The 17,157-nt window shown below is 42.2% G+C and overlaps 1 protein-coding gene across 14 annotated transcripts in view; it reads left to right on the plus strand.

Moving 5' to 3' along the window:
• Positions 1-17,157, plus strand: part of PKNOX2 (PBX/knotted 1 homeobox 2) — a 989,927-nt gene that overhangs the window by 905,561 nt on the left and 67,209 nt on the right. For 13 of the 14 annotated variants that reach the window (XM_029573058.1, XM_029573049.1, XM_029573054.1 and 10 more), the window contains one exon: positions 7,773-7,892. The exons of the other annotated variant lie outside the window; for it this stretch is intronic. In XM_029573058.1, the coding sequence (XP_029428918.1) occupies positions 7,773-7,892 (120 nt within the window). The remainder of the gene's footprint in view (positions 1-7,772; positions 7,893-17,157) is intronic. 14 annotated transcript variants of the gene reach the window in all.

The following is a 17,157-nucleotide window of genomic DNA, read 5'->3' on the forward strand; positions in this document are numbered from 1 at the left end:
TTCCCGGTTCAGGTACTTGAATTTGAGGTCTCAACTCTGCTGGATTACCTGGGGGAGTACGCTCTATCGGGGATAGAGTGGTACAAAGTTCAAGAGAGAGGCCAGGTAAAACTTCCTCCTTACCTTCTCTCAACGAACATTCACCCGATAACAGTGCTCCCCGGTATACATGAGCATCCATTGGACCCAGCATAGTGGAAACACAGTCAGCAGAGGCCTCTTTTACTTTAGCCCTCCGCTTTCTAGCTGAATGCGGCATTTAATGTGCTGGGTACACGGTACTCACGTTTACCGACGTTCCACAACTACTCTCAGGTCTCTCGGTTGATATTTGGGCTGAAGAAGTCTTTCAATCCTTCCCAAATCCTTCACAAAGCCGCACTAAGCCGCGCGCCCCTTGGGACAGCGCGGCTTAGGACCAGCGCCGACGTCGACAAGCGCCGTACACAGCCGGTTTTATGGGCTGCGGGTCCCACCCCGATGACGTCACTTTGTGGGCGGGGTTTCCGTCGGCATCGAGGGGGCCAGGGTGCCTCACCCAAAAGTTCCAGGCCAGGCTCCCTTCACCCCAGCAAGCCTTGCAGCGTCCTTGCAAGGCTTCTGCAGCGTCCTTAATTTTGTTTTTAATTTGGTATTAAGATTTTAATTGTGTTCCTATATTTTTATGTTGTGCAAAACTCCACCAGAGTTGAGCTCTGTTTAAATATATGTTCCAATAAATACCTTCAAGCTAAGGCAACTGGCCTGTCTTGCTTCTGTTTGCCTTCTGGCTTCGACAGACCATCTTCTGGTCTGCTTTGTGGGACCACAGCCACTTCCAAGCCACATCCTTGAGTCTGTGGAAAAAATTCCATGGGTTTCTCCAGACTAAAACACTCCTTGCTGAAATTACTGTTGGTAGGCTTCTGGGGTAGGTCCCGTTCTCTCTAGGATGGCTGTTCTGACTTCTGCATATGTGGCCCTTCCTTCCAAGTTGGCGGTTTGGAAGGCAGCTTTGACTACTTTCTGTAAGTAGGTTCCCCAGAAAGGAAGTCCATATATCATCTGGCCACCCTACCAGTCGAGCTGTCCATTCAAAATTCTTCAAAAAAACAATTAGGGTCTTCTCCCAAGGCCATCTTAAGTATTATTGGTGAAAAGGGAGGTGGCCTAATTATAGCAGTCTGCATGACCTGTGCTACCTGAGTTAGCACTGTGCTTTGCTGCATAACTTGCTCTTGGAGCACCTGCTGCTGACCAATTTGATTTTGTCTGGCGATTTGCAACTATTGCTCCCTGGCAGTGAGACGTTCTACCACCTGCTCCATCTTTTCTGCTTCTTAACTGCACACACAGCGAAGCCTGATGATTTCCTTGGGAAAGGAGAGAGAAGGAAAAACAAAAAAATCCTTTCTGGCCTGACTGTCCCTTACTATCTAAATATTTCCCTAGCTGCTTCAGGCAGAGCTAGCCCCCTTGGCCTACTATATGGACTCCCAGGCTGTCCCTGCAACCAGACCACAGAAAAAGAAAAGAAAAAATCCTGTTCATTTGGGGCCAGATTTTTAAACCTACGCACGGGCGTAGATTTGTGCGCACAAATCTACGCCTGATTTTATAACATGCTTGACTTCGCTAGTGCTACAAATGATTTCCCCTCCCTTCCTTTGGGTGGCTGCATTCTCTCTTGTGCTGCTCCTCTAACTTGCATTCCTTATCAGCAGGGTCGATCGTACAGAACACCTGTTCCATTTTAAGTTTAATCTTTTCTACCAAGGTTCTTCATTTTTTTCTTTGTCATGGAGCAATACTCTTCCTCAAGTCCATTCCTGGCACAAAGTGAGCACAAGGAAAAAGTTTCCAGGCCCTTGCTAGTCAGGAGGGTGGGTACCTCCAAGATTTCTTTTTTCCTCTGACTTTTCAGTCATCCCTACTTTAAGGTCCTCTCACACATATTAGCCTCTTGTATTAGCTGAATTACCAAGTTGACGTCCTTGGCCTCAGTTCCTTGGTATTGACAGCCTCTGTCCAAATGTCCTCACTTTCCATAGTTGAAACAAGCAGAATAGCCTGATGGCTAAGTATGTATGCAGCATTATCCTGCTCTAAGGACTGTTTTAGGGGTCCTGTATCTCACTACCATGATAAGGAGCCTGGGCGGGTTGTCCTTCCAGTGTCTGCACTACTTCTGGCATCAACTGAACCTGATGAAGGCATCTGCCACTTCCAAGGCTTTCTCCAGGGTGAGTACTGAGTGTCAACACACCCAATTCTGCATGGGTCAATCCAGCCCATCCAGGAATTGCACAAAAAGACCTGATTGGTTACCTCAAGGCTTGCCTTTGCCTCTGGCTGCAGCCACTTCCATTCGGCATTTTTTAGATGATAGAAGAGGCTTTGTGGGGTTTCTCTCAGCTGTAAGTTATTCCTTTGGAACTGCTGCTGATAGGTCTCTGTCATATAACCTGCCCTTTCCAGGAGGGCAGTTTTGACCACAGAATAGTTGGCTTTTCCATCGAGATTGGCCACTTGGAATGCTGCTTGACTCTTGCCGGTGAGTAGGTTTGCTAGTTTTGTGGTCCAACTGACTTCTGGCCAGCCTGTCAGGCAGGCAATTCTTTCAGAGTTCTTTAAGAACACATTTGGGTCTTCTCCTGCCTCCATCTTAAATAGAATTAAGAGGTGGAGGGCATACCTGCATCATTATGATTTGCATTGTTTGTGCCAACTGGGTCAGTATTATTTGCTAGTTGCTCACCAGTGCCAACTCATGGTCACTTGTTCAGTCAGTTAGCCTTGGACCCCTTCTTTCTAAATTGGGAAGGGTGTCTTTTGTATGTTTATTCTCCAATTCATCTGGTAGCAAGAACTCTGCTAACATTCAGAAGGGACAGGAGGTCGGGATTCTCATAGCTCCCCTATTGGCCAAGACAGATTTGGTTTCCAGGAATCAGATGAGGTTCGGAATTCCCCATTTCTCACCATTCAGAATTGGAATTCTGCATCATTCCATCATCAGGTCATTAGCACTGTAAAGGAGTGTATATTTATTTATTAATCGCTTTCAAAACCCTAAGTGATTTACAAGTTACATACACAATTTAAAACAAACAAGTCAGGGAAATACAGATCATGATATCAAGAGCCCCTTAAAAGATGAGGACCAGACATTTAGCTTGGTCCACCTTAAGACACAGCTCAGAAGGGAATCCTGTTTCCAGGGTGTTTCCCTTAGCAGAGAATTAAGAGAGCAGACCCAGAAGGGAACAAAAAGGCCCTGGGGTGGAGAAAGGCAGGTATCCTACTGTGAATGTTAGAAGTCTTCTGGGGTAAGTAGCATGTTCTTTTTAGTCTTGGGCATATTGTTAGGTAATTAACATCTTTAGCAATAGCATTGTCTCTGTATATGTAATTCTTTGCCTTTGTAAGCTGCTGTGAGCTATCCTATGGAACATGCGGGTTAGAAGACCTTTTAAATAAATAAATACAACAGCTTGCCATTTTGCTTGGTGGTGTTACTCAATTGATCTAAGATGACTATTTTGATTTTATTGCTTGCTTGTTTTGTCTGTATTGTATTGAACGTTTATTTGATTGTATGTGTTATATTATAGCTTTATTTTATTTATTAATGTGCTTTATTGTACCACTACCTGGATAACATGTTTTACAGACAGGATATACAAATTTAATAAAGGAAATGAAAGGAAATGGATCAATGTTTGTGTGATTTTGAGATCAATATTCAAAGGGTTTGCCTACTTTTGCATTTAGCTAGACAAAACCCAAGATTTGAATTCCCTCTCTCCCCCCCCAGCCAAACAACTTGTGGCCACACAAAATTTACCTAGATAGAAATAGGTGGTGGTAGGGTCATTCTTGCAGTGCAATTGCACTTTATCTGGGCAGTGATGAGTTTCAGCACTGCCTGGGCAAAGTTAGCTGAGTTAGTTTGGTTGGACAAATTCTTGTCTTAAAGTTGACCAGTTTACTTTACTTGGATAAAGTTGTCCAGGTAATTTTATCCAAGTGTATTCAATGGAATACTTATTCGGCTATCTTGTTAACATTATCCACGGAAATTTACCTGGCTAAATTTCCCCCTCACTGGCTTAATCAATTTAAATTGTAGTATTACCATTTTCACATACAGTACTTTATACTTATGGGAGATTGATATCCAGCAGGATGTTGAATGGGGATGTTATGCAGGTAATAGTACATACCCAGATAAGTTTTCCACTGAATATACCTAGCAAATGTTACCAGAGTAACTTTATGACAGTTCTTTTTCTGATCAGACTAACCTAGTGAATTTTAGGCAGGTAGTATTGAATACTAGCACTCATTGGCTACAATTTAGCCATGCCCCTGGAACACCTCATCACCACCTCTTTATATCCCGTGATGTTTTGTCCAGGTAAAAAGCTTCCCAGACAAAATTATGCCTTGGAGTGGGGTGAGTTTTCAGTTTTTGTCCTGGTAGTTCAAAGTTACCCAGACAAAGTCTTTGAATCTGGACCTTCCTGGGTGTGCTTTGGAGGAATTTTTACTCATAGGCTTCCCTTTGAACGCAATGTATAAACCTTTGTTTTTCACCCTAAGGACTAGCCTAGCTCCAGGCCAAGTGTTACCAGGAATGGGGCTGGGTGCGTGAAGAGGTGGGGCCCACTCTAATATCCTGCTCTTTCCGTGTCTTTAGAGTATATTCATGAACTTTCAATATTCCTGGCCTATATTTCTGTCTTCTGCTCTCTCCATATCCCCAGCCCGTGCTCCTTTGTCCTTTTCCTGTTCTCTTGCCCTCTTTAGTTTTCATTTTCTTTTGTCCTGTGCTGGAGGCCTGCTCCTGTATATGTGCCACATTTTTTCATTGTTCTGGCCTCTTTCTGCTTCCTACTCTCTCCATGTTTCTGGCCTGTGCTCCTATGCCCTGCTCTCTTCCTGTCCCTGGTCTGCCCTCCTGCCTCCTCTTTTCTCCATATGCCTGGCCTGCATGCTCTATGTTTCCAGCCTGTGTTCTTATGCCCTGTTCTCTCCATGTCTCCAGCCAGTACGCATCCCTCTTCTCACTATATGCCCAGCCCAGCCTGTGCTTGCTCTATTTTCTTGGTCATCCCCATGGTCCTGCCATATTTCTTGTCTGTGTTTCATTCCATGTGCAACCAGTGCTGAGAAGCATTTTTGTTTCATGTTGGATGTTAAGGCGTTATATTCCTCCTTTTAACTTTCTCATTCTGACTCCTCCATTTTGCAATGAGCTCTCATGGCATCTTCCATATGTGGCTTACAGCAAAACAAAAGTATTAAAAGTGTGTCACACAGGCTTATGCTATAATTGTGCTCTCACAGTGGAAATTTAATGACTGGGCCAAATACATATGAGGTGGTCTAGATAAGCTACATGCAGATCTTTCAGCCACAGGAGGCACTGAAGAAATTGGCATATGCATGAAAATAAGCAAACTTCAAACTATGTAAGATGCCCCTCCATGAGAGAAAGTAAATCCAGGTCATGCTCTGCTACTGTAATTATATTTATTTATATGCATTCTATTTTCAGGCACTTAAGAGCAGTATATATTCAGGTGATAGAAGTATTTCCCTGTCCCCAGAGGGCTTACAAGCTGATTTACTAGCCTTTGATATGGCTACAACAAGCAGTAACACTGTATATAGCGTGATAAGAACCTAAGAAATTGCCATGCTGGGTCAGACCAAGGATCCATCAAGCCCAGCATCCTGTTTACAACAGAAGCCAAACCAGGCCACAAGAACCTGGCAATTACCCAAACACCAAGAAGAACCCATGCTACTGATGCCAGTAATAGCAGAAGCCATTCCCTAAGTCAACTTGATTAATAACAGTGAATGGACTTCTCCTCCAAGAACGTATCCAAACCGTTTTTAAACCCAGCTACACTAACTGTACTAACCACATCCTCTGGCAACAAATTTCAGAGCTTAATTGTGCATTGAGTGAAAAAGAATTTTCTCCGATTAGTCTTAAATGTGCTACTTGCTAACTTCATGGAGTGCCCCCTAGTCTTTCTATTATCCAAAAGTGTAAATAACCATATAGTCATATTGCAGTGATATCACTGATATTCACAATGTCGTTTGATGTTCGGGCCTAAAATCCATCCTTTTTACAATGAGCTGCTTTGCATGGCATTAGCATGCTTGAATTTTGCAAATCCATGTAAAGCAGCTCATGCATACCTAATGCTATGCTAATAAAATAATATGGCTGACTTAAAAAAAGAGAGGTGTAGTCATTTTCTTGAGAGATCAATGGGACACCAGCACGGATCCCTGATTGTCCCGTGGGAAAATGTAAAGGGCCAAGCAAATCAAAACATACCTTCCCAAAACTCTCAAGTAACCCCTGTGGGATCTGTGGAGATCCCTGCCACCTTTTGAGGCGGCTCCAGCCCCCACAAAAAGGAAATATAGCGTTCTAAGACCATGTGGCAATGGCCCGCCCCCTTCCCTAAACCCTCCTCTTATGTCCAAAAAAGTACCCCCCAATGCTTTCAACTCTCCAAAGATCCCTCTTCCTGCAGTCCCCACTCCCTCCTCTCCCCCCCCCCCCCCCAGGTCCGAATACTCAACAGTTCCTGGGGTCTGTGGCATCCCAGGCCCCTTCCCTCACCCCCAGCCATAAAAAAAACCCCTAGTGGTCTGGGGGGGGGCATACTAATCCCCACCTCCCACCTTAATAAAGGCTCGGTGATGGAGTGCCCCCTTGCTCTGGGCCTTGTCAACGCCAATTTAAAAAATGGTGTCGACCAGATCTTGCCCCATTACATGATAGGACAAGGTCAGATCAATGCCATTTTGGAAAATGTTGTCAAGTGGACAGTTGAAAGGGGATGCTCTGTGCCCCCACAAGCCACCACAAGCCTTTATTAAGGTAGGAGGGGATGGGAGTAGGGAGCAGGGTGCACCCCCAGACCATTATGACTGGAGAGTTGGGAGGCCACCAGACTCCAGGGATTGTTGAGTATTTGGAACTGGGTGAGGGCTGCTTGGAGGGATTTTTTGATAAAGGCATTGAAAGGTACTTTTTTGGTTACAAGGGGAGTGGTTAGGGCATAAGGAGGGCCATCTTCATGAGATTTTAGAACGGCTATTTTTCCTTTTTTTAGGAGGGCCAGAGCCATCTCAGAAGGCAGCAGTGGAGAGTGGGCAGAGTCACCACAAACCCTTGGGGGAGGTTTGGAGGGAGCGACTCTTTTTAGGGCCTCGGGCCCTTTAACTTGATAGTGGCCCCAGCTAAGGTAACCCGCCATTGAGCGAATAGGGCCCATTTCGGCATGCAGTTTTTTGTTGCATGAAAAAAATTGCATGCTGCACTCAACGCAATATTTGGGGGGGGGGGAGAGAGGTGCAAAATATCGCGGTTACTCCCCCACTTTAGTGAATTACCCTGTAAGTTTGAACCTGAGGCAATGAAGGGTGAAGTGATTTGCCCAAGGTCACAAGGAGAAGCAGTGGGATTTGAACGGTAGCTTCTCTAGTTTTCAGCCCACTGCTTTGACCACTAGTCTACGTCTCCATGCCACAGTTTACATCTTTATCCACTTGAAGCTTTAATTCAAGTGCTTGATGCTTGTGTTGTTTTGAAAACAGAATCCTACAAACCATTTAGGTTCTGCAGCCAGAGGCGGTTCCCATGAACTTACACTGTCAACTTGTAACCAAAAACTCCGTATGAGCTGTCATCACCCTGGTAATTCTGTTGCTGCTGAAATATTTGTTTTCTTTCCTTCTCTCTTTCTGTCTGGAAGGTGAACCTGGATCTGACATCTCTGCTCGACAGTGAAGATAAAAAGTCAAAGAACAAGCGGGGGGTCCTGCCAAAGCATGCCACAAACATCATGCGATCCTGGCTCTTCCAACATTTGATGGTGAGACAGACAACTTGTATATTTCATCTTCCGGGCAAGAGCAAGGATCTCTTATTTCTAAATATTTATTTATTTCCATTTAGCAGACACACAATCTTGAGCAACTTACAGAATGGCCTTGCACAACTTGTGCTTGCTTGGCCAGTGAGCAAGTGGCCAGAGATAGTCCTTAGCTACCTTCACATTCACCTTCAGCTGCCAGCTCTCCAGGCAGTACGGTTTAAAAAGTACAATCACCACTGGCCATCTTGAAAACAATTTTTCAAAGCTTTTTTAGCTGGCTAAATTGCCTGTCTAAAGATTACTTTGCTGAATCCAGCTAAAAGTAAGCACAGGGTTTCATAGCATGGATATTTTTGGATTTGATTGAGGGGAGACTGCAAAGATTGTTTTTTCAAATTTATGCACGTTATTTTCCACAGGAATTCTCACAAAAAGCAGGTACAAAAGTCCATGAGTCCTCTGTATCTATGACATTTTTGTAAGGGAAAGTGTGCATGTACTTTCCCTTTGGAAATTGGGTACAAGGTACCCATGCACTTTGAGCTAGGCAAAGGTTTGAAAATTGTATCTCCCCACCCATGTCTTTATTGCTGAAAATTGTTGTATTGGATAAAAACCTGCTGTAAACAGCACTGTGTATTATTTATTTTATTTTTGCACATTTTTAACCCGTTCTCTACAATATCACCCTACATTCACAATAAAAACAAAATAGGTTACATTAACATGACATCAATGTGATTCTGGATAAAAATTAAGATTTTGGGTGCCTTTTTGAACATGTGATGTGTCATAGATAGTCTGGAATGGAGTTCCACAAAATAGGTCCTGTGACTGAAAATGCTCTTTTTTGCGTGGTATCCAGACAAGCCTGCTTAGGAGTTGGGATGCAGCAGCTCGTAATTGTCTTGTCAGTTTATACAGATGAAATGAGGCATTTAACCACAATGATGGATCATTATACAAAAGGTTATGAAGCAATGTTAAAACTTTGTACTGGATTCTTGAGAAAATAGGGAGCCAGTGGAGGTCAATCAAGATAGGTGTTATATGGTCTCTGATCCAAGCACAAGTTAGGATTCGTGCCACAGTGTTCTGGATAACTTGTAGCAGGTGTATCGTATTTGCAGGGAGTCCAAGGTATAGAGAATTGCAATAATGCAGTTGATTCATAATCGGGGATTGCAACACCAATCTAAAGTTTTGATATTCAAATAGGGGTTTTAACTTTCTTAGTAATTAAAATTTGTAAAGAGAAGTGTTACAGTTTTCAAAATATGCAATTGCATGGTAAGGTTGTTGACAAGCAATATCCATAAAATCTTGACTTTATGCAAGATTGGAATTCAGCTTCCTTGTTCAGTGAGTGTGGTGGGAATATCTGAGGATGGTTTTTTTTATCTCAGTAAGTAAAAGAATTTCTGTTTTGTCAATATAAAGTTTGAGCCTGTTATGGGCTCTAGAACAGGTAGATGTGAATCGGTTATTTACTCTTTCGGATAATAGACTAGGGGGCACTCCATGAAGTTAGCATGGGGCACATTTAAAACTAATTGGAGAAAGTTCTTTTTCACTCAACGCACAATTAAACTCTGGAATTTGTTGCCAGAGGATGTGGTTAGTGCAGTTAGTATAGCTGTGTTTAAAAAAGGATTGGATAAGTTCTTGGAGGAGAAGTCCATTACCTGCTATTAAGTTCACTTAGAGAATAGCCACTGCCATTAGCAATGGTAACATGGAATAGACTTAGTTTTTGGGTACTTGCCAGGTTCTTATGGCCTGGATTGGCCACTGTTGGAAACAGGATGCTGGGCTTGATGGACACTTGGTCTGACCCAGTATGGCATTTTCTTATGTTCTTAGCCATTGGATAATGGACAGCACTAGCTTGGAAATAACAACATCTTTTTATTTGCTGGTAGGGTAGAAAAAATGTTTTTATCGCGCGATAGCGGCAGTTATTACGAGATAGTGGCAGTTATCATACATGATAACTTGAGGCCTTCTCTCTAACAAACCTACACATCCTAGTGAGCCAATAAAAACACATTTTGTTACCTGCCCTGACTTCTTACAGCCAGAATGTTGGGTGAAATTAGCATGTGGCACATTTAAAACTAATCGGAGAAAGTTCTTCTTCACTCAACACACAATTAAACTCTGGAATTTGTTGCCAGAGGATGTGGTTAGTTCAGTTAGTATAGCTGTGTTTAAAAAAGGATTGGATAAGTTCTTGGAGGAGAAGTCCATTACCTGCTATTAAGTTGTCTTAGAGAATAGCCACTGCTATTACTAGCATCAATAGCATGGGATAGACTTAGTTTTTGGGTACTTTCCAGGTTCTTATGGCCTGGATTGGCCACTGTTGGAAACAGGATGCTGGGCTTGATGGACCCTTGGTCTGACCCAGTATGGCATGTTCTTATGTTCTTATGACAGTGTACTACTATTGGAACACTGGATGCTTCAGCAGCTCAACAACAACTCCAACAAGGAAGGGAGGTTCAAACGCCTCCTAGGGAAGTACCTGTACTGGAGCCTGAGCTGCAAGTGCCACTGGTAAAGTAGGATGGCCCTTGTCAGGGCTTGCTGTGCAGGAGGGTACACAGGCTGTACAGGCAGCGCATCTTTCATCCGTGCACCACATTGCTGGAGATTCCAGAGGAGCATGTGGTTAAGAGGTATCACCTGAGCTCTCAGGCTATCATGGATTTATATCAAGATTTCAGAGGGGATCTGGATCCAGTCACAGAAAGGTCCCATGCTATACCAGGCCTTACCAAACTATTGTGCTCCATGCATTTTATGGCATCTTGCTCAATCCAAACAACATTTGGGGTTTTCGGGAGAATGTCACAAAAAACTTTTTCCCACTGTCTGCACCAGGTCCTAAGAGCTGTATGCAGCCACATTCATTATTACATAAGATTCCTTCATGAAAAGCATGACTTGCTGGACAGATTTTTAAGCCATAGTGAACTTTCCACATGTTCACACATGTGCACTCATGTAGCTCTCATCTCATCCCATCGCAGGGAGGATATCTACCATACCCAAAAGCTCTTCCACTCTTTCAGTGTGTAAATGGTCTGTGACATTTGAATGTACTTGCTTGATGTAATGGGCAGGTTCCCAGGAGCTGCACATGATTCCTTTATAATTAAGCAATCTGGACTGTTGTGAACAATTTGAAGATGGCCTCTATGGTGATTGTTGGCTAATAAGTAAGAGCAGTGCTTCTTTCTATCATCCCTCTCAAGTTATGTGTTTATAGCAAATGGCAGTGACATGGGGGTCTGTCAGGTATGTGACTGCATCAGTTATATGACAAGTGTCTTGCACATTTATGTAAATAAACCATAGTGGCAGGGCCCAGGTTTCTCTCTTGATGCTGTAGATGCCTAATGTAGCATGCCCATACAATACAATTTCCACTAAGAAGTGTGTTTCCAAGCATTAAAGTGTTTCAACTTGTCTACTTAAAATAAGTGACTGTTCAAATCCTTTGAGCTGTTGAAATGTCACTTGTCAACCAAAACCTATTAGGGTCAACAGTGTAGGGACTCACAGATCAGGTGTGCCTTGTTAGTGCTCTGTCAGCCCTCAGCTAACGATGCTTATATCAGTATCCAGTCTGCAGCTCTTGTGCTCTGGTAGCCACAGTTTTTCTTTTCCATCACAGGGGTACCCAAGCTCAATTGAAACTCGAGAAAATGCATTTTGAGACAATGCTAATTACCATGTCATGTCTCACAAATGTGTATCTCTGGAGGACATACTTCAGAAAGCCAGGGACATGAACAGTCATACCATTATGCTGATGTTTTTCTGCAATGACATGTGTGGTAGCTGTGATATACTTCTTCAGTGTTATAAGATTGATAGAAATTAGTAGAGATTACGTGGTTGGATGTGACATGTAAAAATTGTGTAGGAAGCCCAGATGCAGGTCTCCATTCATGATGATCTGCATGACACAGCATAACAAAGTGATATAGCAGACATATAGTGTTACAATAAAAGATAGCATTGACATTTGGTTCTAAAATAGCCTTTCAAGGCTCATAAGAACATAAGAAATTGCATGCTGGGTCAGACCAAGGGTCCATCAAGCCCAGCATCCTGTTTCCAACAGAGGCCAAACCAGGCCACAAGAACCTGGCAAGTACCCAAACACCAAGAAGATCCCATGCTACTAATGCCAGTAATAGCAGAGGCTATTCCCTAAGTCAACTTGATTAATAGCAGTGAATTGAACTGGTTTAACAGCTTTCTCTCAAATCGTTCATGTCAAATTAATATTGGCTCGCATTTTTCTCATCACTATCAGCAGTCAACTGGAGTACCTCAGGGCTCCTCTTTATCACCCATATTATTCAATGTCTATTTGCTTCCATTATGCCGCATTCTCTCATCTTTAAATGTACAGTATAAAATCTATGCTGACGACATCCAACTTTTTATTCCTTATAAGTCTTCTTGGCAACAAACACTAAGCTTGGTACAGTTATATATTTCTGTCATAGAAAAATGGATGGCACACAATCGGCTAAAACTAAACAAAAAGAAAACAGAAATCTTATTTCTGAGTTTCATATCTAATCCTATAAATACCCTTCCTGAAAATATTACGTTGGGTAAAGAAACTGACCAAATCACTAAAATTGCTCGGAGCTTGGGAGTGTGGATAGATACAAGTTTGTCTCTTTCCCAACACATTTCAAAGGTAGTGAAGAACTCCTTTTTTAAATTACATGTATTAAAAAGATTACGGCCTCTTCTATTCATCAAAGATTTCAAATCGATTCTACAAGCCCTGGTCCTTTCTGGGCTGGATTATTGTAATGGATTATATCTGGGACTGCCAGACTCAGCCACCAGACCCCTCCAGCTCATTCAAAATTCTGCGGCTAGACTTTTAACAGCAACCCCTATGAGACAACATATCTCTTCCATACTACAGAAATTACACTGGCTTCCGGTTAAATATAGAATAAAATTTAAAATTTTAACATTGATTCACTCACTACTAAATAGTATTGATTCCATTTGGCTCTGTTCAGAACTACGAATGTATAAACCACCTAGGGATCTCAGGTCAGCAGGAAACAATTTGCTGGAAGTACCAGAAATAAAAAAAACTGCCTTAAACGTCACCAGGCAAAGGGCATTCTCTGTTGCAGGGCCTTTAATGTGGAATGCCATACCTGACCCTCTGAGACAAATTCAGAATAAAAAAGAATTCAAGAAAGCTTTAAAAACACACTTTTTTAAAGAAGCCTTTGGAAATTTAGACCCCATCGAAGGTTAGATCTCTTTGGTTTCTAAACATCATTTATGCTCATTTTTATGCCTTAATAGGTTTGGATAACTATTGTTCTTTATCTTGTTTATAAATTAATGGTTAAAGTTATTTTATTTAATTTTGAAAATTGATCATGAGTTTAATGTAACTTTTATTCCATTACATTTTTACATTTTTAATTTTTCTTTTAATCTTTATTTTAAAGTAATTGAGGAATTAGTTTAGTTAATTTTAATTTTTAATTTGGAAATGTATTGTAAACCGCTTCGGTCATTTCTTGTATTTGGTGAAACGGTATATAAATGTGTTAAATAAATAAATAAATAAATATTTATTTATAAACTTTTCTATACTGATATTTATTTTATTTATTTATTTATTTAAGGTTTTTATATACCGGCATTCATGATACAATCACATCATGCTGGTTCACAGTTAAACAGGGGGGTGCATGATAACTAAAAACTTGAACTTGTATGATGAAAGAATGCAGTTACAATGAACAAGGATGGTCAAACTAGGAGAAGAGAGAAATCCAAGAGGAAAGATTAACATCAGAGTGAATTATTTACAGTGAGCTGAGATAGCTGCATTGTAGATGTTGATGGGGTGAGATTTAGGTAAAGTCCGGAAATGCTTGATTGAACAGCCAAGTCTTAAGTCTTTTTCGGAAGGATGGGAGGCAGGGCTCCTGTCGGAGATCAGGAGGAATGAAATTCCATAAAGGTGGTCCAGCTGTTGAGAGGGCCCGTTCTCTTAAAGTTATATGTCGAGTGGTTTTGGTATGAGGTACCTGAAGAGATCCTCTGTATGCTTCTCTGGTGGGTCTTGAGGAGTTATGCTGGCTGAGCGGGAATTGTAGGTCAAGTGAAGCCTGGTTATGAATGGCTTTATATATAATGGTAATGGACTTGTATATGATTCTGAAGTGAATTGGCAGCCAGTGTAGGTTTTTTAGGATTGGGGGTTATGTGGTCTCTTCTCCTAGTGTTTGTCAGTATTCTTGCTGCTGTGTTTTGGACCATCTGTAGCGGTTTTGTGTAAGAGGATGGGAGACCTAGTAAGATAGAATTACAGTAATCTATCTTTGAGAAAATAATTGCTTGTAGAATGGTTCTGAAATCATGAGAGTGGAAGAGAGGTTTTATCCTTTTCAGCACTTGGAGTTTATAGAAACAGTCCTTGGTTGTTCGGTTTATAAATGATTTCAAGTTCAACCGGTTGTCAATTATCACTCCTAAGTCTCTCACTTGGGTGGAGGGTGGGTTGGCTGGAGGAGTTGAGGTGGAGTTACTATTCTCTGGTGAGATGAGCAAGAGTTCGGTCTTGGAAGCATTTACTATAAGGTTTAGACTGGCGAGGAGGAGGTTGAATTCTTGGAGGCAGTTTTCCCAATGATCGAGAGTTTTCGAGTAGGATTCTTTAATGGGGATCAGGATCTGAACGTCATCCGCGTAAAGCAAGTGTTTAAGTTTGGTTAGGAGCTGGCATAGAGGAAGAAGGTATGTTGAAGAGCGTAGGGGATAAGGAGGAACCCTGTGGGACTCCTACTGATGAGTCATAGCGGGGTGATTCTTTGTTGTGGATTCTAACCTTGTAGCCTCTGTTGCTGAGGAAAATTTTAAACCAAGCCAGTGCGGTACCTGTTATACCAATGGTCGACAGCTGGTTTATGAGGATGGAATGCTTAACAGTGTCGAAGGCTGCCGAGAGATCCAGTAGAATCAATAAGAAAGATTGTCCTTTGTCGAGGCCCATAATGAGGTAGTCCGTCAGCGATATGAGGAGGGATTCTGTGCTTAATGATTTGCGGAACCTGTATTGGGAAGGGAATAAGAGTTTGTTGTCTTCAATGTAATCCGATAGTTGAGTGTTGACTAATTTTTCCATGATCTTTGCTATGAAGGGCAGGTTGGCGATTGGGTGGAAGTTATTTGGGTCTTTGGGATCCAAATTTGGTTTTTTTAGGAGTGGTTTGAGGGACGCCAATTTGATGTCGTCTGGATAGGATCCTTGAGATAGAGAACAGTTTATGATGTCTGCCAGCGTTTTGGAGATGGAATCATGAATTATCAGGAGTAGTTTGGTGGGAATATGGTCTAAGGGATGAGAGGAAGGTTTCATTCTCCTTAAAACTGCTTGGATCTCTGTGGCAGTGGTGGGTTCGAATGATTCAAGACACATGTTTTTGTTGTGGAGCTAAAGTGAGCTTGAGTGGGCGGGGGTGTTAGAGGGCAGCTGTGATAGGAGGCTGATGATTTTGTTTCAGAAGAACAGAGCTAATTCTTCAGCTTTAGATTGTGCTTGGTTGCTAGGAATCTTGGGCGCGTTGATTTGTGTTAGATTAGATACATAAGCAAAGAGGGCTTTAGCGTTGAAGACAAGGTCATGGATCTTATGCGCGTAGAAGTCCATTTTAGCTCTAAAGGTAGAGGTCTTGTACTGGTGTAGGGCAAGTTTGTAGGCGGAGAGTGCGCCGGCGCAAGGGGCTTTGCGCCATTTACTCTCTTTCTGTCTTAAACTTTGTTTTAGCTTTCTAAGATCGTTGGTGAACTACGGTTGTTTTTTGGAAGAGTTTGTGTTTAATTTTTTTGTTTCTATTGGGCATAGTTTGTTGGCTATCGATTCTGTAATGTTGTTCCAGGAAAGGAGAGCAGTGTTAGGATTGGTGAGGTCTATAAGAGGAAGTTGTGAGGCCAGATGTTTACTGAGGTCTTCAGAGGAGCAGGATCTTTTGTAAGTAAAAGTGGGTTGTGGTATGTGGGTAGTGTTGGTTTCTATCAGCGTGAAAGTGGTTGAAATTAGTGTGTGATCTGACCAGGGGACTTCTTGCAATTGAGGTGTGATGTATGCTTGATGCCTGGGTTAACTAAGATAAGGTCCAGCGTGTGACCGGCTTTGTGCATAGGTTTGTTTACTATCTGCTTGAATCCCATAGCTGAGAGGGCAGTCAGAAAAGCTTCACAGCTAGTTGAGAGTGTGGGGTTGTCTACGTACAGGTTGAAATCTCCAAGGATTATTGCTGGAGCATCCAGGTTGATGTGAGTTGTGGTTATTTCCTCCTAGAAACAGACGCTTCACGATATTCGTGAAGATATCATATCGGTTTACATTATAACAGCAGATGGAAAATACAATGAACAGGGAGCAGGGGGGGCATACAAGTGAACAGAGAGCTTAGAAGGAAATGTCAAAAGGAAACCAATAAAACATCAACTATTTAAATAACAGGAGAAATACATATGGTTATAGATAGAATTGTAGTTATAGATATCACAAACATTGTGACATATTTATGTACAAGGTTAAGCTAGGAGCTGGCATGTTGAGCAGAGAGAGGTAAGGCTGTAAATATTGAGGATATGCTTGTTTGAAGAGCCAGGTCTTTAGGTTAGCTCTGAATTTGGAAGGACAAGTTTCGAGACGTAGGTTAGTAGGTAAGGAGTTCCAGAGGGTGGGACCAGCTATGGAGATGGCTCGTTCCCTTGTGGATGTAAGGTGAGCTTGTTTTAGGGCGGGCACATGAAGGGTCCCATTATTGGTAGCTCTGGTGAGGCACTTCCAGCGTTTGGGTTGGAATGGCTCTTCAAGGCAATAGGAGTTATAGATGTGTATGGCTTTATGGATTATGGTGCGGGTTTTATAGACGATACAGGAGGGGATAGGGAGCCAATGTAGGTCTTTAAGGATAGGCGTGATGTGGTCGTATTTGCGGGCATTTGATAGAGTTCTCGCTATTACATTTTGTAGCAGTTGTAGTGGTTTTAGAGTAGTGGAGGGGAGGTCTAGGAAGAGTGAGTTGCAATTGTCTAGTTTTGGAGCGAGGGTGGCTTGGATGACGGTGCGGAAATCGCTGGTGTGCAGTAGAGGTTTTAGTTTTTTTATCACATTGAGTTTGTAGTAGCCTTCTTTGAGGATTTTATTGATATGTTTCTTAAGGTTTAGCTGCTGGTCGAG

Source organism: Rhinatrema bivittatum, chromosome 12 (genome assembly GCF_901001135.1).
Source record: "Rhinatrema bivittatum chromosome 12, aRhiBiv1.1, whole genome shotgun sequence".
In the NCBI taxonomy this organism is placed as follows: Eukaryota; Metazoa; Chordata; class Amphibia; order Gymnophiona; family Rhinatrematidae; genus Rhinatrema; species Rhinatrema bivittatum.